General features: G+C 43.8%; 1 protein-coding gene across 1 annotated transcript; it reads right to left on the bottom strand.

The window, feature by feature from the left end:
- Positions 1-1895: 1895 nt before the first annotated feature.
- PXDC1 (PX domain containing 1) lies at positions 1896-27865 on the bottom strand. The gene is made up of 5 exons (XM_054633301.2): positions 27243-27865; positions 14412-14503; positions 14008-14125; positions 11170-11281; positions 1896-5185 (listed from the first exon to the last, which is right to left on the bottom strand). The coding sequence occupies exons 1-5, from the start codon at positions 27496-27498 to the stop codon at positions 5068-5070; spliced, it is 696 nt and encodes a 231-aa protein (XP_054489276.1). The 5' UTR covers positions 27499-27865; the 3' UTR covers positions 1896-5067.

The following is a 27865-nucleotide window of genomic DNA, read 5'->3' as shown; positions in this document are numbered from 1 at the left end:
AAATTATTTCAGCTTCAAGACTGAAACTATCCCTGGAGACCTCCTCTGTTTGCATTACAATCCTTTGTTTATTTCTCATTCCTCCTCCTTCCAAGCCATGCCTGTGCCTCCTGCCGTCCCTTTGACATACAGCCACTGCTTGCTTTCCTCTCTGAAGGCCACTGTGAGATGGCTAGATGTACCATGTGCTATCACTGTGCTCAACCACTGAAGCCAGCTCCCATAAGACAAAGGGAAACTTGGCAAAATTTGGAACATTTCTCTTCTGAAATGAGCCCATGTTTATTCAAAAGTCATGGAATCTGTTCAACTTAATTTTAATGGCTACAAGAGAAAATAATAGGAAATGGTTGTTTTGCTGGGGGTAGTGCTGATGGTGTTTTTTTTTTCCATTTTACATAACAAAGTTGGCTTCTGGTACATGTAATTATTTCTATTTCCAGCCTGCCCAGTACAAGGTGATACAGCTAAACAAGATTACTTGCAGATGGTTTCCAAACTGAACTGCAATGCTAAATGGAGCTAACTTACTAATGGAAATTATCAAAGCTGCTTGGAACCCCCAGAACACAGGAGGAATTTTAATGTGACTGCACAGAGATCTATAGAGTTGACAGGTGCCTCCAAGGAATTAAGAGCCTCCTGTGAGTTGCCAGGGGATGCAAAGGAAGCTTACTATCTCACAGACTTTACAAACACACATGCTGCAACTGTGGCCAAGCATTGATTCTTACCAAGTTGTATCAGAAAGAGCTGTACCAGAGGGACATGCAAGGCCTTACACAGAGTGCCAACAGATGCTGTAAAACATTTAGTGAAGCATCTTCTCATTTTTGAAGTTCACTGGAAAATACATACACAGAATTGGTGCTGGGATGCTTTTAATCAAGAGTCCCTGTTCACATTTGGGGTTTCTTCTTGCCAGTATATCAGCTGTCATTTCTATCTAAGAGTTTCTGAAAACTTTTTAGCAGAATTTGAGGACTAAAAGAAGGCTCCACAGCCCAGGCCAGGGCTGGGCTCTAATCCAATACCTTCTGGCAGAAGGGGGCACTTGTGCAGCTGAGAGATTATTTCCTACCAGCCAGTTCTTCAGTTCAGACATGTAGGTAGCCTCACAGGACAACAGAAAATTAACTTTGCTACTCTGAAAAGTGAGACAAGGCAACTTTTAGAAAATAAGGAGCTTTTCTCTAAATCCTGGAACCTGAGCAGGCTCCCTTAACAGCAGTCTGTGAAGAATGACAACCCAAATCTCTGCAGCAACTCCTATCCTGCAGTGCAAGGCATCTGCATGCTAGATGTCCTGCTTAGACAAAAACTAAGCACTGCAAAATTATGTCTCAACTAACTCTTGGTGTTCCATCTTCCCTTCTGTGATACCAAAGTTCAAGCTGTTCTTTCTCTCAACAGAGTACAGTGGGGTTATATACATTAACTGTAAGAAACAGAAGCATAATAACAGGGTTTGAGAAAGCCCAGGAAAGTCTGATTTCATACAGCTCAATTGTAAATGCATCCCACCAATCTTCACTGCTGCTTTTAGGTAAATAGGAATTCTCCATTTCTTAACTCTAGATATATTATGTTTATTACCTTGATATTTCGCCCTTAGTAACACATACATTGGGGGATTTAGCTAACAGAGTTAATTAGAAGGAGAATGAGTTTAGAGCAAGAAGAAATTATCTGACAGCACTGAAAATGGAAATGGTTTGTGTGCTATAAAACTTGAGAACTGCACTTCAGGGTGTGAATATTTCCACAAGAAAGCAATTACATCAATAAAATCTGATCAGTAAAATAGCCTGAATAATTTGTGTATGTGTGGGGAAGGGAGTTCAGAGATAGCTGACTGGAGCAGGAATGCTATTACAGGAAGCAATTAGAAAAAGTTCTTTTTTCCCCCATTTTTATTTTAGAGTTTGATACTAAGCTACAGATTATTGCTGCTATGAAATATGAAGAATGGACATGGAATCCAAGACTGAGTTTTTAAATAGTAGTTGATGCAACCAATAAAAAGAGACTGGTGGACAAAACATAGCATAGTGTGATACACTTTGTCTTCCCTAGCTCTCCTATGATTTGGCAACACTATAATGTCAGCATATTTAATGACTCGAGAAATAAAAACCAAATGATTTTGTCATTACTGCTCCTGCCAAGAGACACATACCTCCTGCTCTTCCCTAGATACCAGCACACTCCAGCTCTGCTCAGGAAGCTCATAGCAAGCACTGGTACACATGATCCCCATGATGTGTGCCAAGGGCAGAAGCCAAAGTTGCAGAGAAAACACAGACCAGCTTTTCAAGGACAAGCCTTACGTAGGAAGTGTCTTGGCATGGAATGGAGAGGGGTTTGTGGACAAAATCCTTGTGCCAATCACTTCCTTTGGAATCATCAATAGGTTAACTAATGAATGATGATGTTAATTTTTTACATTTAAAAACTAACAATACTTATCTATTTATTTTTTAATTCATGCAATTTAAAGTGCTTTACAAGATAAGTAGTTACCATGTGGTCAATAATTCATCGGAAAATTCAAATGAATTATGAATTAGGGGACAACATTGCATCAAAAGCCATTGACACTGCTTTCCAAAATATCAGTCAAGGATAACTCAGTGAAAGGCAGATGAACTAGAATTACCCAAAGCAATGTGGTAGGCTGACAGCAAGGTCAGGAATTGAAATAAAATATTCCAGTATCCAGTCCAATACACATGTCTACCAGATGCTATTTCTACTTCATCACAGTTAACTAAAAACACTAGCAGAATAACTAAAACTAATGAGTGTTGTCATCTTATTGCAAAGCTCTCATACCTTCTTGGTGATTGCTCATGGGCAGCTCCCTGCAGCACTAACTCCTTCTGCTTCACAGCACAGCCAACAAACCCAAACTCCCTCCTCACCCCCCTAACCCACTCTTTTGTAGCACTCATCTTCTCATTGGACACAGCTGTGGCCTATTAAGGGCAGGCCTGTTCCTAATCTTTGGTGATTAGTACAGCTGCAACTCCTCAGGTGTGAGACTACCTTCTGCACTATCCTTATTTTCTGACATTCTATCCCTCCACAAATGAGAGTAAAACAAACAAAATAAAAAAAAATCTTCCCAATTCTAATTGAAGAGGCTGCTCAGAAAGTTTTTGAGTGAGTAATGACATATTCCTTTCCACTATAGAAATTTACCTTATAAGAATCTACTTCATCTTCAAAAACAATCATGTCCAAATTTGATTTCACTGATGATAGTGAAAATACTGAAATCTTCCACTAAGCTGGGTGGCATTAAACCACATAGACCTAGACCTAAGTTCAACAGGTAGGCAGAGGTTCCATGTGGATACACACCATGTCTACAGTATAAATAACATGTGGAGCACAGAAATTGCTATTACTCAGCATGTTTCAGAAACTATGTGGAAAAGAAAGAGGATGCAACATATCTGGGAAAGTGTACTCAAAACAAGACCAAAAAAAAAAAAAAAAGGCACAGTTTGAAGCTGCAGAAGTGTACTGAAGGTGAGTTATATTTTATTTTATTTCATTAAAATATATTTTAAAAACATACTGTGTAAAAGAATTAGGATTCTCAATAATTTAGTATTTACATTAACAAATTCTGCTTGACTGATATTCTATAGATAGAAATGAAAAGTCTGCGGAAGGGAATTGTATCAGCTTCTTCAGGACCAAGCAAGCCTCTTGTCCAAGAAACATGTCCAAAAATGCATTTCTTTCCATTTCAGTCCCTTCAAAATAATATTTGCAAACAGATGGCAAAAAGCTCAATGAAAGGTCATGCTGGTGAGTGTTGAGCACTCACAGTGAGAGCTGGGAATTCGGGGTGCTCTGCAAGGGACAGACTCCAAGGAGACATTAACATTGCACTGCTCAACAGTCAAGAGGCTGCAGGGTCCAATCCCACTCCTGCTGCCACTGTCCTATCTCTGCTGAAATCCACGTCATTACACAACAAGGAGGCCTGCACATTGCCCCTCCAGGCTGATCTCAGAAAGCTGGACAAACTCCTTGAGACAGGGTGGAAGTGGAGAGACTGTTTTTCCTACCACTGTAGGAACACTGCAGCTTATCATTCTTTTTCAGTCCAAACACAACATAAATCTCAGTGTCTTCCTTCCCATCCTCTGGGAAGAAATATGCATAGGGAATTATCTCTCTGATGTAAACATCTGTAAGCACCATTCACATATGCTGGTCCACATGAAAAGAAAAAATATTATCAAAGTGCCTGCCATAGCCTTGACCCTTCTTAGTAGAGCAGCTCAGCTTTCCCATTGGCTTTCCAGACTTCTGAAATCATCCGGGTACCCAAACATCATGCACAGCTCATTGCATTGCTAGTTGCTGTCTGCTTTACTATTCCAGGAAAGAGCAGTTGCCCTTCCAGTGATTATACAAAAGCCCATGATTAAAAGAAGTAAAGCTGTCAGCTCGTGTGTTCTGTGTCCTGGAGGCACTCAATGGTATTTCTGACATCTCGTGTAAGGCACCAATCATCCGGTAGCTGAGCAAAAAGCGACCCACGAGACCTCCATTAAGCAACTGCAGAGGGAACTAACAAAGTTCAGCTGGTTTGCTTGTCTTCTTGCTTACAAAGCATAAAAAGTGTGGTCACGCCATCCAAGGAAGTTTCTGGTGGTATCCTAAAAGGGGAACTCAACTTGCACCACAAGGAGCATGGGTGATTTGTGCCTGCTTCAGCACAAGTTTCTGACAGCTGTGTGAGGGTGGCAATTCCCACAGACATAGCAGAGATTTCCTTGATCCCCAGGAAGCCTCTGCTGCCTTGCTTTCTCAGAAAGTGAGTTTGTTGTCAGCAGCAAAGCAGATACCTCCTCACAAGATGTCTCCGTAACACACAACAGAGGACCACACCTACAAAACCAGCTTTGTGGCGCTCTTGCTGCAGCTTCCCTGCTGTTGGTGTTGTCTGCACAGCCTCATTCACAGAGATGCAATGCCAGAGATAGCAGAACCTATGGATGAAGAGGTTGGCTGGATGCTGGCTAGCTGCACCCCTGAGCAGCCTCAGTCCAGAATGTCAGTCTCAAATGGGACCAGGTGGTAGTATGTCAAATTGGTGACATAAGCTGTTGGATCATCACTGTCTTCCAGCTCTGAGGTAAAGTCACTAACACTTTCAAACCTAAGGAGAGATAAAAAAAAAACCACCAAAAGGCATTAAGTCATTTAGAAAATCAAAGGAATTGGGGAAAAAGTACTAAGGGAGTGGGAGAAGCACTTGGAGCTGATTTCATCCACACCTCCTTCATCTCCTGTACTCATGTGTTTATGACTAAACCATGGGCCAGTGAGAACCATGGTGAATGCAAGCAATTAATCTTGTCACCCCTGACTTTCAAAGCTACTAGTGAGGAAGGAAGGAAGCAGCAAGTGAGTCTTGTAAGAGTGAATCACGCAGTTGAAGTCCACATCTTTCTATTTTGTTCCCACAGCATGTGTCAACAACACATGATGCCTCAATTGTCACATAAAAGTGAAAAAGAAACTGCTTTTGTTTCACATCTGAATTTGGACTCAGTCTTTCACTTCACAGGCACCTTCTCTGGGTTTGGCTTTTTAATAGGCCAAGTGTCTAACATAGGTAGGAAAAAATGCCTAGGGTGTCCTTCTTCGAGAGTCTAGCTGTACTTCCTATGGTACAAGGTTTAGATTTTGACAATCAAAGAATCTACAAATATAAAGAGATTCCCAAATTTAGTTTCACTTGTTTTGGTATTTTCCTCCCCACTTCCCAACACCTGTTTCATAACCTGCACTTTTGCAAGGATTACTTACTGTCTCATACCAACTCTCAACCAGAAGGCATCGAGCTGTTAAAACCTACACTTCTCACAGTTACACATTCCCATTTCAAGAAGGCTTGAATTTCTGCAGTAAGAAACATTATCTTCTTCCTAGATAGCCTAACAGTTAAAGGCAGTCACTGCAGGCCAAGGACTAAATTTCACCTCAGTTCTAAAAGGGGTTTGAAGAACTGTAAAGTTTCTTTTTCTCAAACACTCTCTTTAATATTTTGAAAGAAATTTCATTCATTATGACAGAGTGAGAAATAAATGGAAGTAGAAACTGAAAAATTGTACAAGATGGAAAAAGAAATTCTAACCTAGCTCTCACTTTTAGCATGTGTCTCTAACACCTTTATCAGCTCAGCTGGCCTACTGAAGCTCTCTGAATGACAGATAAACAGATGAGCCTAAAAATAATTAATACTTAAAACTGCATCTCATCTATACATGAACTAATTAGACTCTTTAGATAAGTGAAACAACTGTGGACATCCCTCTAACCTCACCCTAGAGGGTGACTTAAGAGCTGAGTATTTCAGAGGACCTGAAGAAGGGTGGCAGGGCAAACAAACAGATAAGTCTCCCACTCCCATCTCTTCCCAAAATTTTATTTAGAACTATCATGGGTTATAGAATAGCCTGGTCTATACATTCTTCAACATATGGCCACAAGTTCTGTCTTTTCCATACTCCTTCCTGGTCCTTCTCATCTCTTTTTTTTTCAACTATGAGAGCCAAAATAGAGAACATTTTTTTGAGCAGAAACTCACAGATTTTCTCCTGCAGTGCTGTGGCTTTGCTCTTCACTTTAAATGAAACAGCAATGAGACTGAACTTTCAATGTTTATTACCCTCATTCCTCTAGTCCCTCCAGGCTGTTTACTTGCCTGCGTGTGTGGGAACGAGTGCACAAGGGAGTTGACTTGGTATCTTGAAAATACTCCACAGATCACGTTGTGCTGTCTTATGGACTGCAAGTGATCCAGAAACAACAGATTATGAAATACCAGCGGGGCAGATAGAGTGAAGAAAGCGGAAGAGGAGTCAAGAAGGCTATTCAGATTCGGCTCTGTTTCTCTTATCAGCATAAAGCTACATTATTACATCTGAAAGGTCCCACAGATTTTGTGGTTCTCCAGCCTCACTGATAGGTTACTACAAGCTGAATGTGACGAGCAAAGCAGTGGACATCAGATGCTGTGGTTAAGCAGAAAGCTTTTATTGCCATCAAAAATGAAGTGTGTGCACAGCAGTCTGCAAAGCACTGCATTGGAGTGCTCACAGAAAACCAAACTCAATAAACAAGGACTGTTTACCACAGTCAAAAGCTGTGTAACACAACAGTCAAAATGCTTTTGTGCTCTAACAGCCCTTTTTCTTAAAATAAATTCTGCAACTCTACTTTGGACCTTCAGATTCCTAAATGCCTGAACTGCTGCCCTTATCTTTTTTTCCTCTAAGTACCTTGACAGACACACTGTCTTTTGCAAGAGCCTAATTATTGTGGTGTAAGACAAAATTCTTTATCATTTTAATCTATTTGGTAGCCTTTCACAAATAGTGTTTTCCTGGGCTCAGTTTTGGGGCCAGTCTATCTTTATTAATGGTCTGAATCTGGGAGTCAGGTGCATCCTCTGTCAGTGTGCAGATGACACCAAGCTGAGGGGGAGTGCCAATGTGCTGGAGGCTAGGAAGGCTTTCCCAGAGGGATCTGGACAGGCTGGACTGATCAGCTGAAGGCACTTGTATGAGCTCCAACAAGACTAAATGATGGGTCCTGCACTTGCATCACAACAAGTGACCCCATGTAGAGCTATGGATTTGGGACAGAGTGGCTGTAAAACTGCCTGGCAAAAAACTACCTGGGGGTGCTGGCCAGCAGTGGCTGAACAGGAGCCAGTGTGTGCCCAGGTGGCCAAAAAGGCCAAGGGCACCCTGGCCTGTATCAGAAATAGTGACCAGCAGGAGCAGGGCAGGGATTGTCCTCCTGTACCCAGCACTGGTGAGGCTGCACCTTGAATCCAGGGTCCAGTTCTGGGCCTCTCAAGCAAGAAGAACATTGAGGGACTGGAGCATGTCCAGAGGACAACGGAGCTGCTGAGGGGTCTGCAGCACAAGTACTGATGAGAAGTACCTGAGGGAGCTGGGGGTATTTAGCCTGGAGAAGAGGAGGCTCAGGGGAGACCTTGTCACTCTCTACAGATGCCTGAAAAGAGGGTAGCAAGGTGTGGGGTTGGACTCTTCTCCAGGCAACAAGTGACAGGGCAAGAAGTAAGGGCCTCAAGTTCTACTGGGGAAAATTTAGATTAGATATCAGGAAAAATTTCTTGACTGAAAGGGTTATCAAGCATTGGAACAAGCTGCCCAGGGAAGTGGTTGAGTCACCACCACTGGAAGTATTTAAAAGATGCACGTATCATAGAATCACAGAATGGTTTGTTTTGGAAGGGACCTTGAAGATCATTTAGTTTCAATGCCCCTGCCATTGGCAGAGGGACACCTTCCACTAGGTCAGTTTACTAAGACCCCATCTTAGTAAACTGCCTGATTCTGAATGCCTCCAGGGATGGGGAATCCACAACCTCGGGAACTTGTTTCAGTATCTCACAACTCTCATCTAAAGATTTTCTTCCTAACAGCTAATCTAAACCTACTCTCCTTCAGCTTAAGGCCACCCCCCTTATCCTATCACATGCCTCCATGAAAATTCCCTCTACATCTCTCTTGCAGGCCTCCTTCAGGTACTGGAGTGAATTTGCCAAAAAGGCAGTTTATCCAATGCCACAGACTCTGCTGCTGGCCTAGAAGACAGAAGTGGAAACAGTCTTTGCAGAGAAAGGTACCTCTGTAACAAAACCAAACCATGAGTTCAATTGCATTTATTTACCACCTTTTTCTTTCAAAAGGACTTCAGACTCCACTCCAAAACCACACACAAAAGGACTAGTTATGCCACATGGATGCTGAGCACACTGGCTTCACTATATTTTACAACAGTGTGGTGTACTGCCAACTAAAATCAAAAAGAAAACAAAGGAAGCAGAAAAGACCTACTTCAGAACAACAGAGTAAGCAACTGAAATTTGGAAAAGTGCTGTGATTTCTTTTGCAACAAGTATGAGACTTTTCAGTCGATGGATCACTGGGCAGGCAGTTCTGCAGGCTATAGAGCTAACCAGTATAAGGAATGAGCACTTCCTGCTGAAGCTTCAAGCAGTTTTTCCCAAAAAATACAGGTTTGCTCTGCAAAATGTCTCATTCAAGTCCATCAGCAGCCAAAACCCAGAAGTCATAAAGAGTTTAATACAGCTGAAAGGAAAAAATTCCCATCTGAGGATATCAAGTCCACAAGGAATTAAGTCTGATTTCAGGGTAGAACACACCATAAATCCAATTTTACTGAAACCGAAAGGGAGCAGCATAGGATTTGAAAGATTTTAAAGTTTCCTTTCTGGGCTAATAACATACATTTAAACCAACAGTATAGAAAATCTCTGCTTTTGTAAAAGGTTCAATTTTTACAAAACAGCTGTGGAACACTGGTTCCACTATCTCCTAGCTATTAGGTCTTGGCTATAAAATACAGCTGCAGGATGGGAAAATTTAGGGCACCGTATCAAACACACATTGGAAATTTATTAACTTCTTGACTCTTGACTTCACTTCCTTTGGAAAGTTAAACTAAGTCAGGCTGCACAAAATGAGGCTGTTACCCTGGATTAATTTCTTCCACCACAGTTTATGGGAAACTATGCCTACCATTCACTTTTTGTCACATTAGTATTTTCTGACCTTAACAGTCTCTGACTTCAATGGGATGATAGTTAGATGATTGTAGTTTCTGATACCAAGCTGGTAAGTTTTGCTTGGGCTGGAGCACATTTTTAAAATCAAAACTAGCTATAAATATTTTTTAAATATTTTTTTTTAAAGAATCAAAGTAAGGCAGGAAAAGGCTTTCTTTGGTAATTTTCCTCTATAATTTGTCATTCTCAGTACAAAGAGTGATCCACTGTGAACTATAAAAATTTTAATTTCCAGGTATTGGCCTTACAGAATTACCTCTAGTGTGCCATTTCAGCCTCATTATTACAATCTTATAAGCTTAAATGCTGTTAGCAAGGTCAAGGTTCCAAACACTAAGTGATAAATTAATAAAAAGACTTCAAGAAATTACACTCAAGTCAGACATACTCTCCAGCCTCTGACAAAATGTCGCCAAGCTCTAAACCTTATTACAGACTGGCATTTCAAATATGACAAGACAGATCATTGCATTCAAAGATAAAGGCTCCATTAGTCTTTCATTATTCTCTTTCCTTCATTTGACTGCTCTAATGAAAAAGTAGGTCAACATTTCTCAGCAAAAATATTAAAATGGTTCACTACCTGAAGCTCATTGAAATATCAATCACCTGATATAACAGAAATCTGTAAGAGCATATTTCCATCAATACCCATCTGTGAATACAGTCACTGGCTTAAGACCTACATGTATCACAGAATGGTTGGGTTTAGAATGGACCTCTGGAGATCACTCACTCCAACCCTCTGACAAGGCAGGGTCACCCAGAGCAGATGACATAGGAAGATGTCTAGGTGGGTTTGCATCTAGAATGCCCCCAGAGAGGGAGACTCCATGACCTCCCTGGATAGTCTGTTTCAGTGCTTTGCCATCCTCAACGTAAAGTTCTTCCTCATGTTGAGATGGAACTCCTTGTGATTTATTTGATGGCCATAGAAGCCCTCCTGGTTACAGGTTTCTGACCCCAGAATACCTATATGCATTAGGAAGCAGAACTGCCCAATGAAACCAGTCTAACTTGCCTTTTCCCTAAAGATATACACATGCTACCAAGTCCCAGTTGTGCAGCTGTTCACCTTTGTTCAGTTTTTGACCTTTCAGGGATGTGTTCCCCTCTGAGGACAGTGTTTTGCTTCCCAAACATCCTACGATCCTTTGTAGCAGAATATGATGTTTGTTAGGCTGTTTGAGTTTCCAAGCTTGGGCTCAAACCAGTTCTCATCACAGTCATGAGACAAAGATATAATTCTGTTCTCCCTTTGCAGCACCCCTATGGCAACCTCTGTTCTTTTTTCATACACAGAGGATTGATCACTCTGGAGTCACTCATTCTCCTTTTTTCCCACTTTAACAGGAAATTGCTGTGAAGTGTTAGCAATCAGGCCCAGTAACCTTTAACCAGTCAGGATGACAGCTGTACCAGTCTTGCTCTTAGGCAGACAGTAACATTTTTCTAGGGGGGTGGGAAAGCTACAGTGAAGGTGACAGCATTGCTCCTGCTCAAACCCCACTTACAAATGTTCTGCTGAATCTACATCCAGGTGCTTCTCTTTTCCATTAGGTATACTGTGGTCAATGACTATTGTTTCAGTGTTGGCTAAACAGAATCCATTTGATCTCATGATTTCTGTTGGGAGAAGAAAGAAAACAAGATTAAAAAAAAAAAGCTGGAAAACAACTGTATATCATATGTAATTGACATGGCTATGAACTGATATGTGCATAGGACATTGAAAATCTGCACAGGAAAGCAGGAATGAAGAGCTGGTTTCACAGCTTCTTAAATCTGCAAACTGACAGTGCTCAAGTAATTTTATTCACCTAACCAATTAATGACACAGAGCATCTGAAGCAACTACCACTACCAAATAATAATTGTATTTTTCTCAGACAATGCCAGGCTTAAGCAAAAATAAAAAAGACATAACAAGGGAAATGAAAAGTGACCTTACAAGTTAATTCAACCTCTAAGATATATAAAGAAATATCATGTTTTACACTGCCCTTGATACTGCTTATTTGTTTCTAACTGTGTTAGAAGCCTCCAATACAGAATATCTAAAATTTACACCTAATTCCACTGACTTACTACCATGGGGAGAATTGATAACTAAAGGACAGTATCTGATGTGAATGAGAAGTTTATCCACATCTGTGCTCTATGGAAAATCAAACTAGGCAAGTCACAAGGATTTCTTTTGAATAAATCCACTTTTCAAAAAAAATCAGCACTGACTTAGGAGTGCTGATTAAGTAAGATAACTCTTAAGTAGGATAACTCTTGATAACTCTTAAGTAGGATAACTCTTGATCTGCCTCAAGACCCTGTGTTACAGCCTTGCATTTTCAGCACAACAACAACAAAATAATTAGTCTGTGGCACAAAATATGGCTGGCAGAAAACAACCAACAAATTTCATCTATATATACAGTTCAAGCAATGAACAGGAGATGAGGCATGAGAGAGGAGATAACTTTTTTTTAACATTACATGTGCCTGCATTAAGGTAAAGCCAATACTCACTTTGAGACTCATCTTTGACTTTCATTCCGTGTTTCACTGCAGCTCATTTTAGTAGAATACATTTGGGGGTTGTGAAAACATTGAACCCCAGCAGAATCACATTTCACATGACTCATCTTTAGCCATCATTGTATGATTGTTAAATAAGATTTACACCAAAAATTCAAATTCAGCTTTCATCTTAGAGGGCAGCCCTTTCTCTCTTCTCCATCACCTACCACTCTGAGCAGCACCTTTCAGGGAACAGTTTGTTTTTTCAGAGAATACAAAACATTTTTGCCTGCTTTTCCAAGACTGAGAGCCAGGTAGAGAGCTGCACTATGAGTAACAGGAATGTCAGTATTTTCCTAGTGTCCTTGATTTGACCTAAGAGTTACAGCATTTCACTGCTGCATGAACTGCTTTACTCATTATCATTTACTGCCATCTACTGACAGCGCTGCCAGACACTGAACCATTTCCATTGTGCAACATCCAGATGAGGCAAATATCAATTAACATCAAATTTCCACCTATGTTCTTAGCATTAATTGCAGCAATCACTTGAATGATGAAATTAATTACCACAAGATGCTTCTGGATAGCTGCATAGGTAGGAGAATCTTCCTCCAGTTAATGAGGTATGACTTGTCACTACCAACAATAATTTAGAATTAAAACATGCTATTACTCAGCTGAGATAGTTTTGTTAGTACCAAAGAAAATTGATACCAGCTCTTTGCAATATTATAAACCTTGGAGGACTATGTAGTATTTCACTTCAATTAACTGTAAATAAGCTCTTCTGGTGACACAAAACCAGGAGCTGGCACTAGGTTTAAACAAAGTGTTTCAGTATAGAAATACAAAACCAGGCACACCAGAAGCTCACAGACCTTTTGGCAACAGCAAAAGTAGCAGATGAAGACGGGAAAGGCTAAAAGAATAGGCAAGGATAGGCTCTCCACTTTACCCACTAGCAATCTGTGGTTTAGAACTTCCTATGTCTTCACCTGTGACAGGTTTCAATGCACTTGTCCTCCACTTTCCTGTCTAATTCCCTTTTGAAGTCACTTCTGCTTTCAGTTCCACCCTATCCTATGACAGTGAGTTCCACTCCTTAACTATGCTTTGTATGGAAACAAAACAATATTATAACCTTTCTTTTGTTTGTTTAAAGCCTGTTGTCTGTCAATGATATTGGATAACCTATAGCTCTTGTTTCAGAAGAAGTACAGGGTAATTGACCTCCTTCTATTCCCAGTTTTGTGGACTTCCATCAGACATACCAGTCTGTCATCTCATCTCACAGGTGAAGGTGTCCTTCTTTAAATAACCCCTTTCTTAGACAAGCTGTTCAACAACTTGAGTCCTCGCCGTTTATTTGTATAATTTTAAATTCTATTATATCCTGAGATGAAGAAACCAAAATTGTGCATATTGTATTCAAGAGGGCGCTATGCTCCTCTCCTCTGTTTCCTTCTCCTTTCCTAATAGTACCTAATATTCTCACTGCTGATATTGCCCATTGCTTGGCACCAAGCTTACCCTTTCACAGAACTGTATCAATAGCTTCAAAATTTCCATCCATATGTGATGATGTGCAGTAAGGACTGCATTTTCCTCACATTCACTGCTTTGCATTTGTCAGCCTCCCATTTCACCTGACACTTTATTGCCTGAATGCACCTTGCACAGTATTACAAGGAAAATTATATGCTCTGTATCACAAAGCACTATTGAGAACTACATTTTGAATTGTTGATAGAGAAATAATAATGAGAACAGCAAATAAAGTAATTTTCATTCTTCAATTCTTGTGTCAACTGCAGGTAGATAACAATTCTTACCTGATATTTTAACTGGACTTTGAAAGCTTGGCTGAATTTTATGGACATTGTCATTTTTTAGAACTTGGTCCAAAGGAGATCTCTCAAAGAACGTGAGGACAACTTCAGACCTTGAATACTTAAAAAGAGAGAAACAAAAACAGACATCCATTTTTAACCAGTAGTTTGCTTTGTCCCTCTTCTCCATTTCCACCCCTTCATAGTATGACAAGAAGACTTATAATAAGTGACAGCTTGGAGGCATCATTACACAGTTCTGGCACTCAGCATTTCTCCAAGTTACTCAATAAATTGCTGCTTCTTTCAGAGTTTGGCAAAGCCCATCACATTCTAATCTGCATGAGACTGCATGTCACCATGAAGGAGGAGTCAAGCTGGGCTAAATTGGAACTTGGCTTACACACCTTCCAGGGCATGTTTATAATAGTCTTCAGAAGCTTTTCCACTTCATTAAGTCTGGCTTCTATATCATGGGCTTCTTTTATTGTGATGAGCCCTAGAAACAAAGTAAACAGATAATAAGCATAAACAAAAGCTAACTTAGGCACACTTTAGCAGCCAGAAGCAGCCCCTAAGGAAGATGTGGAACAACCTCAAATATGCCTTCCAGAAATGTCTTTTAAACCAACTGATGATAAAGCATGCACCCCAAACTGAGGTGGGTGTAGTTTACAAGCAGAGTTGCAAGCCTGACACAAACTCAGCTGTTTATGACCAAATGTAGGAATTGCAAGACAAGCAGAAGTAGAACCACCTACTCCCTCACCCACAGTTTCACCACACAGCATTCCCAGCAGTGATAGTTAAACAGCCCACTTTCTGCTTCCAAGAACCATTATTCATCCCTTTTTTTTTTCTGAAAATAAAAAGCAAAAGAAAACCCAAGAAAACCAAAAAACACTTCCTACAGATAAGAGGGAAAAAAATAAATACAAGCTAAACAAAAGGCTTTGAGAGCAGTTTTGTATTTCTCTGACTGTAAGCCCCAGTGAGTGGTCCAAGGAAAATTTGTCAGTATCATGTTTTTCAAGTGCAAGATAACTGTTGGGATTTTTTTTTCATCTATTCAGTCACTGAATTATCACAGTGCTGCAGAAGGGATTAAGACCAAAATTTCACTGCCAATGTCCTGAATGATGCATTTCAATGCAAAATGGAACTGCTTGGTATGGTGATCTCAAACACTGATACCATATTTTGTATGTATAACCTGCAGGACATCTCTAACTTTCCCCTCCTCCAGCAGACTGAAGGAAATACAGCACAGGCTGGATGCATGTATGGGGCATATGAGAAGTAAATCCCAAAATCTCACATCCCTATAGTGAGCCTTTTATTGCTGATATTTGCAACCTACTTTTTCTAATCAAATCATCATTTAACTTCTACATTTGTGCATCTTTTCCAAGGAGCAGGATACACCCATGAAAATGAAATACCTAAGAGAAATTATTAAATATAAGAAGCCACAATAAACAAACAAACAAAAAAACCAAACAAAAAGCTGGAACAGGAAAAGACACAATCAATTAGAACCATCAAAATTAAAAATCTGCAAAGCAGTCTGTGAGAAAGCACTTCAATATACTACATTGTGTTAAAGTAAGTTTATCTGCATCTTCCTATTCAAAAGACATAGAGCCATCAAACATGCAGAGTGTGGGAACAGCATCCACAAACAGTTTCAGTCTGCACCAGTCCTTGTTGTTTGCTCCCAACGAGATACAATCCCACAAAACTTTCCAAACAAAAGTGTGACTTGGAAGCTGTCAGCTCTCCTCCAGTTACAGCTCTAAATAAAACAGAGATTGTCTCCAAAGCAACCAGGTTTACTTGACAGTTGTCCCACAAAAGTCCCCTGTTTGTATAAGCCTTTCTGTTGCTCAAGAGTCCTTCATTTTGCCTGTTTTTTCAGCATGGCTATCCCCTCACCCAGGTACAACTCGCCCCCTCTCCTGACAGCAGAGCAATGCACACCAGCAGGCATATAAGGGAGGTGCTGTGTGTCTTGCTTTGGCTGGTGTACACTACAGTTAGGTAGCTTTGCTTAGAAATTCTCTGAAAGGCTGTAAATGTGAATAAACTCATCTGCATGGGTCCACAGACTGCATAGTAGCTAGGCTGTGCTTGACATTACAGACCTGAATTGCATTCCAGCACCCTTCATCATCCTAACTATGGGGTGCAGGCTGGGTGGATTTGCTTGGCCCCTCCACAAATAGTTCCCATCCCACATTTGGATTGAGTTCAGATTTTTCAATGAAAGGGCTGTCATTTTCCCTAAAAGAAAGAAGAAGCTGCCAATGGCCCCACAGCTCAGACACCCATCCCACAGCAACACACTGCTGGCCATGCTGCAGTCCACATCAAAAACACAGAGAAAACAGAGCCAGCCACCCTGGTGCCAGCTGCCGTGGGGTGCTGCTCCACTTCTCCTGCTGGTCTTGATCCATTCTGCATAAACACTGATATAGTGAGAGCAGAGACTGCCCAGCTGTGGCTCCCACCTCACTGCCAATCCACCAGGGATTCAGCTTTCAGCTGCTCCCTCTCCAATCTGCCCTGGATCTCGGACCCAGATAAGCATGCACTGTTGGAACTAGTATTTTACCAGGAAGAGGGATAAATTCAAACAAATGAAGATATTCAGACTGGGAGGGGGAGAAAAAGAAAAAAAAAAAACCCAAACCACCTCAGCAACAACCCTGAACATTCATCCCATGAGGAAAAGCAGCCAAGTGGTCAGGACTTCTCTCATTAGTAATCAGGGAAAGCATCTGCAGCTCCACATGGTCTTTTTACGCTTCACCAAGAAGTCAGACAAGGCTGTCAGCCTGTTGCACTGTCACAGATCGCCCCGTGGGAGGTTTTACAGCTTCTTGCATTCACAAGGAATTTCCAGCCCTGGTATATTATCTCCTTCCACCTCTTGGAAAGACACCAGCCATGCAAATCCACACTCCAACCTGGAAACTGGCACAGAAAACTTGTAACATCTGACACCATAAAAGTGTTTCTTACTGAAGCTTTCAGTAATATCAAAACCAAAAAGCAGACAGCGTAGGAAGGAGGGTGATACATCTGCCTGGACAGCTTCCTATATATGTGCTCAGTGATTGCAGATGTGCAGCTTTGGGACGTAAGGCTGCTGACCTTAAATGAATTCCCCATACAGGGAGTTCAGTTTGGCCAGGCTAAAGCCTTTATTTTCATACATCTGCAACCCAAACAAACAGAAACCACTTGACTGGCCTTATATACATATATTTAAGCCTCTAATTTCTTCTGCAATTGTCATGAAGTTTGTAAGGCCCCCATTTATCTTAAATCTACAAGTCTCTGTTTTTAAAAGTTAACAGATGCTCTTGTGGTTTTCAGTTAGTCATAGACCATGATCCCACAACCTCAGAGTGCTCCCAACCACACAGCCACGCTGACCAGAGAGAGGCCCTGCCTGCCCAAGGAACCAGGAGGAGTGGAGGTCCTGGTCCTTCCTTTCCATCTCTTTCAGCACTCTCTAACTGGCTGCTGTCATCATCCACAGCACCAAAGTGCACGAGGAACACTGGGGTTTCACAAGGTAAAGTCTCTGGTGTCAACACTGGCTTAAGGTGCTCCCACCCTCCCCTGCACCCCATTTCCTCTCCCACACCACAACACAGAGCTGCTTCTGCTTTGCTAGCACAATTAGGTGAGCAGCAGGGAATACTTCAAACCACTCCTGTCAAAGGCTTCACCTCAGGAAACCCCAGACTCCACAGAAGAAGCAAGAGACTGCAGGCAAGGATGCCCCATCCAAGCTCCTTTCTCACCCAGGCACTATATTAAGTTTGAGCAGGAGCCAGAATTTGTGTAAAGAAGGGTCACAGAACCTCACCCAAGTTTCCAGGCCTATCCTTCACTTTGTGGGGGTTTCTCCTTTGCCTGTGTTCTTTCTGCTGTTTGGAAGATTTGTCAAGGCAGAAAGAAAGAGGAAAAAAAAATGCCAGAGACTGATGTAGGATCTCCAGACACTGGAAATGCCTGAACAAACAGACATGCCAGCTGACACTGCAGACAGAGCCCAGCACCCCCACCATTCATTAACCCTGACACAAATGCACCAAAATGTGGATGCATCTGAAGTGTGAAGGACCCCCTGGCCACATATATAGCATCCATACAGCAGCAACAACATGTCCTGAGGCTGTTGTCTCTGCCCATGGGCCATAAACACATGTCTAGCCTGTATTTCCATCTGGGGCTTTTACTACCCAAGAAACCTTACTTGGTTTGATATAAAATAAAAATAAGATACTAGTGTAAAGCAGCCAGTATCTTGGAACCAGTTGTGCTTTCTTCACTTGCTCAGTCATGCAACAGAGCTGAACTCAGAGCTGGGAAATTTGTTAGTGAGGTCATGGTGAAAGGCTGTTCTCATGCCTTTTTCTCAGCTCTGTCCCTTGTCTGGACTGCTAATGGAAAACATGCACGAACTCCTCCCAGGAAAACTTTGCTCTCTGTCTTGTTACCTATCCTGTACTTGGACAATTAGCTGCTATTTCAAGTGATTTAAATGCTATAAACACCTATGTTTATAGGGTTTGACATAAACTGGGGTCCTCCTGGCTCCATTTTTTGCCACAAACCCTGCTGCCAAGTACCACAAACTTGTAAGATTCCTTCATCCTGCACAGAGGGGAGCCAACAGGCTGGGTGACAAGAGGGATGATACTGCCTAAACCAGTGTGGCACTCACCTGTGCCTGGGAGACTGCTTTATTTTTATTATGTAATCAGTGACCTCATTCAATCCTTTTGACATTTTCTCAACCCCTTTCCAGACAAAGAGCCCCGGGCAGAGTCCTTAAAACTGAAAAGGATTTGCTTTCTGTTTCAGACTAAGCGTAAGTAACAACTCTGCACAGAGCAACATGTGTCTGGAAAAGTATGGCACAAGCAGCACCAGAAGCCTGCAGCTTTCTTCCTGCCCTGGCTCCCTGGTGCTGGGGCAGCTGCAGGAGGCTGGGAGAGCAGACCAGCAGCTGTGTACCTGGCACGCTGGCTCACAGTGTGGGAGAGGGGCCCAGAGCTGCACACAGGCAGGAAACGAGCTCAGCAGCAGGGGAGAATGAACAGGGAGCCAACTCCTGATGTAAACACACAAGCCTTGGTAGGGCTGTCCTATTACTGCTGTGAGCCACCAAATCTGCAACTAATGACATTCTGAAAACCACAGATAATGCACCCCATGTTTCTACCACAGGAAGCAGGACAGGAATTGCAGCATGTGCTTCATGGCTCATTATGAAATCACAGAGCAGTCCTGACAGTCAGCATACACAATGAGCATTGTCTCAAAAATCCTCTAGTGCCCTCCAAGGAAGAGTAAGTTCATGCCCAAGTCAAGTATGTATCTGTAATGTCATGTCAATGACAACAACACACAGAAGTCTGTTTCTCTGGAGATGTACAAGTCACTATGTATACGTAATACCAAACTGCGGGCAAACCCCATCTCTCCAGTCTGAAGGACTGCACATCATGTTTTTGGTCAGGACAGGAGTAAAGAATGTCCAAAAGATACCCTATTTTCTCAAAATCAGTTCTATACATACAGGAAGCTGAACAAGAAGCCAAGGTGTACTTTCTGAAGATACATGCAAGATAGAATGCCAATAGTCCTAAATGCTGTGTGTTTCATGAAGATTAAAGTTGCATTGAAACCCTCTCATTTAATTGTCTTTCCATTCACTATAGGGAGACTGCAGAGTAGGTATCAAAGGGAAAAAATGAGTAACAAATAAATCCAGAGAGAAACCCTACTGTGTTCTGCTAATCTACACTGCAAGAAAGATTTGAGGCTTATAGATTTAAATCATGAGTCCATTCTTCTCTCTTTGCACAAGACTCCAAGCAGCAGTTAGGGATTTCAAATCTTTAGGGAAAACATATAAGCTGCCTTGCATGGGAGACTGCTACTTTGCTGTCTCTCCTGACCAGACTTCAAAGGGAGATGTGGCCCTTTTCCCCAGTTACAGCATTCATTACCACTGCAGTGCTAAAACTTTTTTATCCTTTTCCCCTCATTCCTCCTTTCCCTCAGATATGTTCTAAGCCTTGTGCACACACACAATCCAGGATGTAGATGGAGCAATAGAAGGAAGGTCCTAGTCATTAGAGAATAATATTAAATTAAAGAGTCTAATTTGATTCATCCAAAGAAGGGCCAGGTCCAAACTCAGATCAGGCTGTTAGGGACCACATCTAGACAACTTCTGAATAGACCCACAGACAGATATTCCACAGAAACATGCAGAAACTGAAGCTACTCAGCTGGCACATGGATCAGGGCTGAAAGATGACAGACAACTCAGGCCCATTTCTTCTGCTCTTTTGCTCCTTTGCACTGCTTCCTAACTCCTCCATCTGCTTAATTGGGTCTTCTCAATACCATTTCAGCTGTCATTTTCCCCTGCTTCATGGCCACCATACCTCGCTCCTCCTAGCAGCTGCCAGGTAGGATCCCTCCTCACCCCAAACACTGTTCCCTCAACCTTGCCACCTGGGAACTATGGCATTAGCCACCTCAGGCTGGATTCTGAAAAGGTCAAACCAGCTCCCATTAACGGCTGCCTCCTCTCTGGTGAAGGAAAGAAGGATAAAAGATTGCTAGAAGGGCAAAGGAATACTCAGGGGTATGTAAAGGCAGGAAATGAAAAAAAAAAAACAATCCAGCAGATGGGAAAGCTTGTTTCACACAACTTTTCTTCAATAACTGCAGAAATAGCACCACAGGGATCCCTTAAGTCCAAAGACTTGATAAGATCCAGAGAAGGGCAGATAATTACAGGCAATCAGGGATGTCAGATCTTCAATTACTAGAGACCAGGACTGTCATTTTTTTGTTCTCTGCCTTTTATTTATGCTGTCTTCTGGAGCATCTGGTTCTCATCACCAGGGACAGGATCCTAGAGCTAGCTACAGCACTGGTCTAACTTAAGTCTGGCGGCTCTAGCAACTCCTCTTTGATGCCTCTCTCCTAATTCTTCAACCCTTCTCTTTTGGGGCAGACACATTTACCCCTTCCCCTTGTGGGGGAGTTCATCCATCTCATGTGACAGGAGTCACTACAGCCTTTAAAAAGGATTTGTTATCAATGCAATATTGCTGACAAGATCTCTCTTGGTGGCATTACTGAGGGAGCAACTAAAAGGACACAGCAGAGCTGAAAAGAAGGGTGGGTGTAGGGAGGTGGACTTTTGACATTTATCACATTGTGCTGCCCTTCTTAAGCTTGATGACAAGGACCAAAATTTTTAAAGAGGTATCAGTACACAAAATTCATGTGAGTCACTCCATATTTTCAGAAGTTCCACAAGGTAGTAGCAAACATATTGAAGATATTAAGATAAATCTGTTTGATGCAGAAAGAGAGAGAGCTTTCAAAAGCCTGCCCACACCTTTCTTCTTTTGCAGTTCATATGAAGGAGATGCAGGATGGGGAGAAGTCCTGTCCAAACAACTGTCTGACTGCAATCCCCCAAAGCAAAAGTGACCATGACCTGATGACACTGGCACTCTCAAACACCCATGCAAAGAAAGGAGGCAGGTCAAAAGCAGAGAAACCCAGACCCTCAAGATGATGGGTTCTCCACACATGGTATTATTAGTTATGGGATCTCTCAGGATCTCTGGAATGGAGAAAGCACGTTTTGGTGGCAGAACACAGCAGACAGGCTTTCCCCACAGAATTCCCTGTCTTGATGCCTGATGAGCCACAAGAAATAAAAAGATGTCAAAGAAGCATGAGATAGGAGTGAACAAAGCAGTCAAAATCTGATGAAAAATGCAAGCTCATACAACCATTTTTAGTGCTTGTTTCTTATCAGGTGAGAGCTGTCATGAAAAACTCACCTCATTTCCATTCCCTTCCACCAAAACCTTCCCTGACATATTGCCTTGGTTCACCACAAAAAGGCAACTTGTGTCTAGCTTTATAATAACACAGTCAGCTCCATTTATCTCCATTATTACAAATGAACCATGAAATTCAGCTGATAAAAAAACAAACCCAGAAGCCATAAACTTAATTTTGGTTATACAGTTCTGCTAGAGCCTGATAACCAAGAGCTGCATCTTTTGTCTGCCAGACAGAAGCTCTGAGCAAGCTCCACTAATGAACTGTTGACAATGTCAACAATGAAAAGAGCACAATAGATGCAGTGTATTTATCTGTATTGTCACAGCACCGAGAAACAGCTGCTGTCTGTGGAAACCACTATGCTGCTTCTGTAGAGCTCCCTCTTCTCATAAATCACATTCCCAGATGGTCTTGTAAACAACAACAACAACAACAAAAATGCAGCATATAGAAAACTAAGTTATGAGCACAGCATTTGCAGGCAAACAATGTTCCTGGGCTGGCTCATTGGGAACTGCCCTCTGTGCACATCCCTCCAATGGCAGCCCTACAGGAGCTTCCCTGCACAGGCACTGGGACATGGAAAACAGCTGATCACCTGCTTCCTGCAGGAGGATGTCACCCCAGAGGCAGGCACAGGGCTTGGAGCTAGAGCTCAGCCTAGTCTCTCTGAGGGACTGCTCAGGTCTGCTGCAGGTAAAGTGACTGCTTCTATGCTAGGAAGCAAAATAGAGGTGCAAGGTTTCTACAGGAAATCTCCACCACTACTAGAAAACTTCTATGGATGGACAGAGGTTGAGCACCTGCAAGGTGGAAGGGAACAGAGAAGTTCTGCAGAGCCATAAATAACCATGGAGGGTGGCACACCGGTGAGGGAAACCTGGAGGAAAAGAAAAGGAACAGAGAGGAAATAACAGAAAGAAGAGCAAGGGGAAAAAAACCACGACAAAGCAGAATGAGTCAGAGGAGGCATGGAAAGGAGGAAAATGAGAACTTTGGGAAGAGAGGCCCATCTAGTAATAAAATAAATCTGTCAGAGGGCTTCTGATTTGGCAGCTCAGAGTATCAAAGCAGGACCAGGCACTTCAGGTATGTACAATATGAACAGTTACATTGGAGGAGCATCTGAGCCTCTGTCCTGGTAACAAAGCAACAAACAAGTGCAGAGGAGGATTGCCAGAAACCACCCTGGCACTCCAAAGGCAAAACAAATCCCAGTTTTGAAAGGCTGCTAATGTGCTCTTTTGGCTTCCTTAAGGGGTTGATTTTGCCTGCGCTGAAGTCAGAGGTGAGGGAGGTGTATGACTGCTGACTGTATTGCAACTGGCTCAAGTTCAAGGATAAACCTTAGATGAGACCTCCTCACAAATGGTATTTAGAGAAAATAGGAAAGGAGGCGGGTGGGGAAGGAAGAGTCCTTTTCCAGATGTATACCTCAGTTTTGGTGTCTGTTTGGTCTGCAGCAACTATTTCTATTTCCATCAATTTTAAGTCAGCTTCTAAGTCCCTAGCTCTGCCTTTCTCAAGAAAACTGATTAAATTCAAAAGTAGACTTTGCATGGAGAAACAGACAGTTTAGTAACATTAGGCTGTGTTCATTGCAGGAGTGAATGAACCCATGTTCTCCTGTGATCCTCTTTTGTACATTACCTAGAGCAAGGGACAGGCAGATTTCAAAGACAAATAAAATACTAGCAAGTTACTGGCAACATCACAGTGAATCATACTTAGTCACCCTGCACGTATGCACATATCTAACCTTGTTTACCAGCTTCACAGTAAGATGCCTTGTGCTGCTGAACATCCTTGGCCTTTAGCATCAGTGTACATTCCAGAGAGCACACTCTGCCATGCATTCCTACTAGATACCAAAGACAAAAGTGTGGGAATGCCCTACTCTCCTCTGGGACTTCCCCATCTCTCATATCTAAGAAAAGGTAAGATGAACAGTCACTGCAGACAGCTACACCTCCCATCCTCTCCTCTGCAATCTCAAAGCACTCAGCAGCTCCAGCAAATAAGGAAGGGGAGAGTATTGTGGAAGCTTGTCCGGGAGGATGAGGGGTCAAGAAAGGAATGGAGAGAATGGTTTCCTCATGCTGAGCAAGAAAAGGAGCACACTCCTGCACAGCATGAACTGTCTGCTGAAGCCAGCAATAAAGGTAACAACCAACTCTTTCTAAAATTGCTGACGTTTTTAAAATAACCACAACCTTCGTTTAAAAAGTTAATAACATCAAATAGCTCAAGCTTCCCCTCTCAGTCATATCCCTTAAACGTAACACACTGCAGCTTGACTGAGCTGTAGGATAATGCTAGTCCTCTTAATGCTCCTTAGGCAAATCTGTAGGGACTTCGGAGTCCTTCAATGCAATGCAAATTTGGCTTGCAACACTTTATCACTTCCTCCAGATAAAAGGCACAGCTGATATTCACCTTCTTTCAGGAAGCCCAAGATAAACACTCACATACACATATAAACTCACATACATATGCAAATACATTTGTATATATATATATAAAAATACACGCAAATGTATATGACTAAATGCTAACACACACAAGAATGGGCTTTTGTCAGGTGTTTTTGTTGGGTTAAGTACATTGAGCTTCACTGTAGACAGCAAGACATCTGCTTTTGAACATGGCTTAAGAAACCATGCTTACCCCGTGAATTTTGTAAAGACTGGACATGCCTCATGCAATCTCTTTTTACATGCAAAGCTTTGCATCACTGTCACTTAGTTAAATGAGATTTTTATGTTTCAACTTTGTCAAGTTATCAGAGGCTGTGACCAGCCAATTTAAAATGTTGGTTTGATGAAGTGTTCTTTAGGCAGAGAAGCATACTCTGCAAAGTAATTTTCTTTAGAGCAGGAGCGGCATAATTTTAAACAGAGAATTGCTGAAATTGTGACGCACACTGTAATTGCTTAGAAACTACTCCTGATTTTTATTCTGCCTCTGTTGCAAAGTTAACCCCCACCCTTTCAACAAGCTAAACAGACCATAATCTACTTATATTAGGTTTCGATTTTTCAAATCCTGAACTGATGCTTTGCTCATTCCCCATTCTACTGAAGACAGCGTGCCTGTTCCTGAGATAAAGGTAAGCCAAGGCTCCAGGTTTTAGGCAGAGCTTGAGCAACGCAGGCTGAGGATGGTTAATCTTTCCCAGCTGTTCATGCATGAATGGTGTATCTACCTGGGACTGTCAAGTAAAGCCAGTGCAAGGGACCATAATCCCATCTGGCTCAAACCGCACAAATAATGTTTTGGAGAGAAGTGAAACGAGTTGAATACTTTGCAAAAGCTCAGGCAGGCCTTGAGACAGGAGAGGAACCATGCTCGCTTGAGAGAGGCACTGAGGAATGAGAAGGGCTTTAGGATAAGCAGCAGCTCCTGTGAGTAACCAATGGGAAAGGAGCACTGGGAGGGGCAGCAGGCCAAGGACCGAGTCCATTTACAGCCAGACACAGCACACACCCCAGTCCAGCTGCCAAGCTACTCTTCAGAGCCTCATAAACCCAACAAGAAGGACTACCGACACCCTGGGACGTCAATTTTTAGTCACAGTGACTCCACTAGGTGCTGTGCCCTGCAGGCCACAGGCAGGCTCGCTCCAAACCTACCCAGTATCCTCAAAAGCCGTGGCCCAGGTGCCACATACACTTGAAGGCCATGTTACTGAGAATTCACTGCCTCTCAGCACTAGCAAAAATCGCACCCGGGCTAAGAGGTGGGGTCTGGCTTCCGCAGGAACAGCCCCATTCCCAGCCTGCACCCAAGCGGGAGTAGACAGCCCCCCTCCGGCACCCAGCCCTGCGAGCATCTGCCCCTCGCAGCCCGGAGCGAGCGGGGGCTGTGGGGGTGCGGCCGCCCCGGCTGCCTTGCGCCCATCCCCGCCGTCTGCAGAGGGCACTCGGGGCCCGCCAGTGCTGCGGAGCGCCCGGGGCCGGCGGGGCCGGGCCGCCACCTCCCGGCAGCGGGGCCGGGAAAGCACAGAGCCAGGGGACACCGGCGGGGAGAGGGCTGCGGCTCCCGCCACACCAGGAAGATGGACAGGGAAAGGTACAAACGTTTTAATGCGAGGCACATAAAAAAACCCAAACCAAGCCCACCACTAGAGGTTAGGGATCTGGCAGGAGCATGGAAAAAGACCTGTGTCACTATAAACACCTGTCAGAAAACATCCTTGGGGGGGCAGCCCGGGAGAGATCGCCACTGGCAGGGAACAGAGCTCGCTGTCACACAGGGACGGGCCAGGAATGAAGTCCAGAGGGTTTACACCTCTGCGAGCGGTGGACACCCAGTTCAGAGAACAGCAAAACGCAGACCCTCTGCAAGGGGGTCCCACTAGCAAGGTGGGAGCTTGGGAAAACTTTCCCACCCTCTCACAGAGAAAATCAGGCACAGAGAATATCGGCTTTTGCCCGTTCCTGTCAATCAAATCATTTACGTCGTAACTCAAACAAGTGGGGAGACTGGAAGGGCTAGGCGTACACCCATTTTCAGATGACTGGATGCTCCTCACCACTCTACACACTTGAAATACGTCAGAGTAGAACACGTAATTCTATCTAAAAAATATCCCAACAATTAAACACACTGAACCCAAACCCGCAAGACATCTAGGGTGCATCCTGCTTCAGCAATGCCTGAGCATGGACAACATCCCTCGAGTTTGGTTAATCCACTTCAGAAACTGGAAGAGAACAGACGTCTCTACTAAGCGCTGTTGCAATTCCCGTTTCACAGAAGTTATGCGAGGAATTATGCCAGCTCCCAGAGTTGCTCCGTCCCCTGGCAAGCGCCGCAGCCCTTTTTTTTTGCCCTCTCCTTGTGGCAAACAACATAGCAACATGCGGAGATTTTCTAGCTACACCCTTTTTCTTGCCAACCACCCCCAGCCCTTCCTCGGGGAGCCCGGAGGCACCGGAGAGGGGCAGCGCCAACGGAGATCCCTCTGTCCCCCCAGCCCAGCCCAGCCCGGAGCCGCGCAGCTGGAGACAGCAGTAGCGATACTGGGGTCACCGTCCTGCGTGGAGCCCTCGGCTCCAAAAGTACAGACAAAAAAAAAAAAAAAAAAAAAAAGGAGAAACACAAATCAACATCCCGGGAGGAGTTTCCGACCGCAAAACGCCCCCGCAGTTTTTCTGCCCCCCCCGCCCCGTCCGGTTCTCAGCGGCTTCAGCTCCTCAGCCCCTTCCTTCCGCCGAGAGGGACAGCTCGCCCGCCCGTCCTCCCCGGCCACCGCCACCCTGGGGAAGCGGCGGCCGAAACCCGCCCGCCCGCCGAGCACAGAGCGCCAGGGCCGCGGAAGCCGCTCAAACCTTGGAGCAAGGGGGAGCGGGACAGCTCTGGCCGGTCCTCGGGGAAGGAGTCGAGGAGCCGCTTGAAGAGGCGGCCGAGGTCGGAGTAGCTGCGGTGCAGGTAGAGGATGTTGCGGTCCGACCACTCGGTGCGGATCTCGTAGAACTCCTCCTCGTCGCCCCGCCGGCTGATGATGAGCCGCCGGATGCCGTTCACCCAGCAGCCCCGCACGTACATGTTCACCAGCGAGGTGCCCTCAAACACGGCCGAAGCCATCCCGCCGCCGCCCGCACATCCCCCGCCGCCGGCGCAGGGCGAAGCGCACCGCCCCGCGCCGCCGTGGCCAAGTTAAGAGGAGGAGGAGGAGGAGGAGGAAGAAGAGGAGGAGGAGGAAGAGAGAAGGGGGGTGCCACCCGCCGCACGGCCCCCCCGGCCTGGCCCTGCCCGCCGGGGCTGTGTCGCCTCCCGGCGCTGGAGGGAGGATCGCTAGTGCCTCATAGACGGCGGCCCGGGCACCCTGCCCCGCCGAGCCCACGGCGCCGAGCGGGACGGCCCTCACCCCCTCCGGGGCGGGGAGCAGGGTGGCTCGGCCCCTTCTTCTCGGCTCCGCAGGAAGGCAGAGCCCCTCCCGTCTAAAGGCGGG

The sequence above is a fragment of the Agelaius phoeniceus genome, chromosome 1, assembly GCF_051311805.1.
Source record: "Agelaius phoeniceus isolate bAgePho1 chromosome 1, bAgePho1.hap1, whole genome shotgun sequence".
Classification (NCBI taxonomy): domain Eukaryota; kingdom Metazoa; phylum Chordata; class Aves; order Passeriformes; family Icteridae; genus Agelaius; species Agelaius phoeniceus.
This window is presented reverse-complemented; position numbering and strand designations above follow the sequence as displayed.

Excerpts from the sequence above, each read along its gene's own strand:
- PXDC1 (XM_054633301.2), bottom strand. The coding sequence starts at position 27,498 with ATGGCTTCGGCCGTGTTTGAGGGCACCTCGCTGGTGAACATGTACGTG. Across the intron at positions 11,282-14,007 it reads AAGTCCAGTTAAAATATCAG|AAATCATGAGATCAAATGGA; the intron begins GTAAGAATTGTT and ends TTCTCCCAACAG. Across the intron at positions 5,186-11,169 it reads GTAGATTCAGCAGAACATTT|GTTTGAAAGTGTTAGTGACT; the intron begins GTAAGTGGGGTT and ends ATCTCTCCTTAG.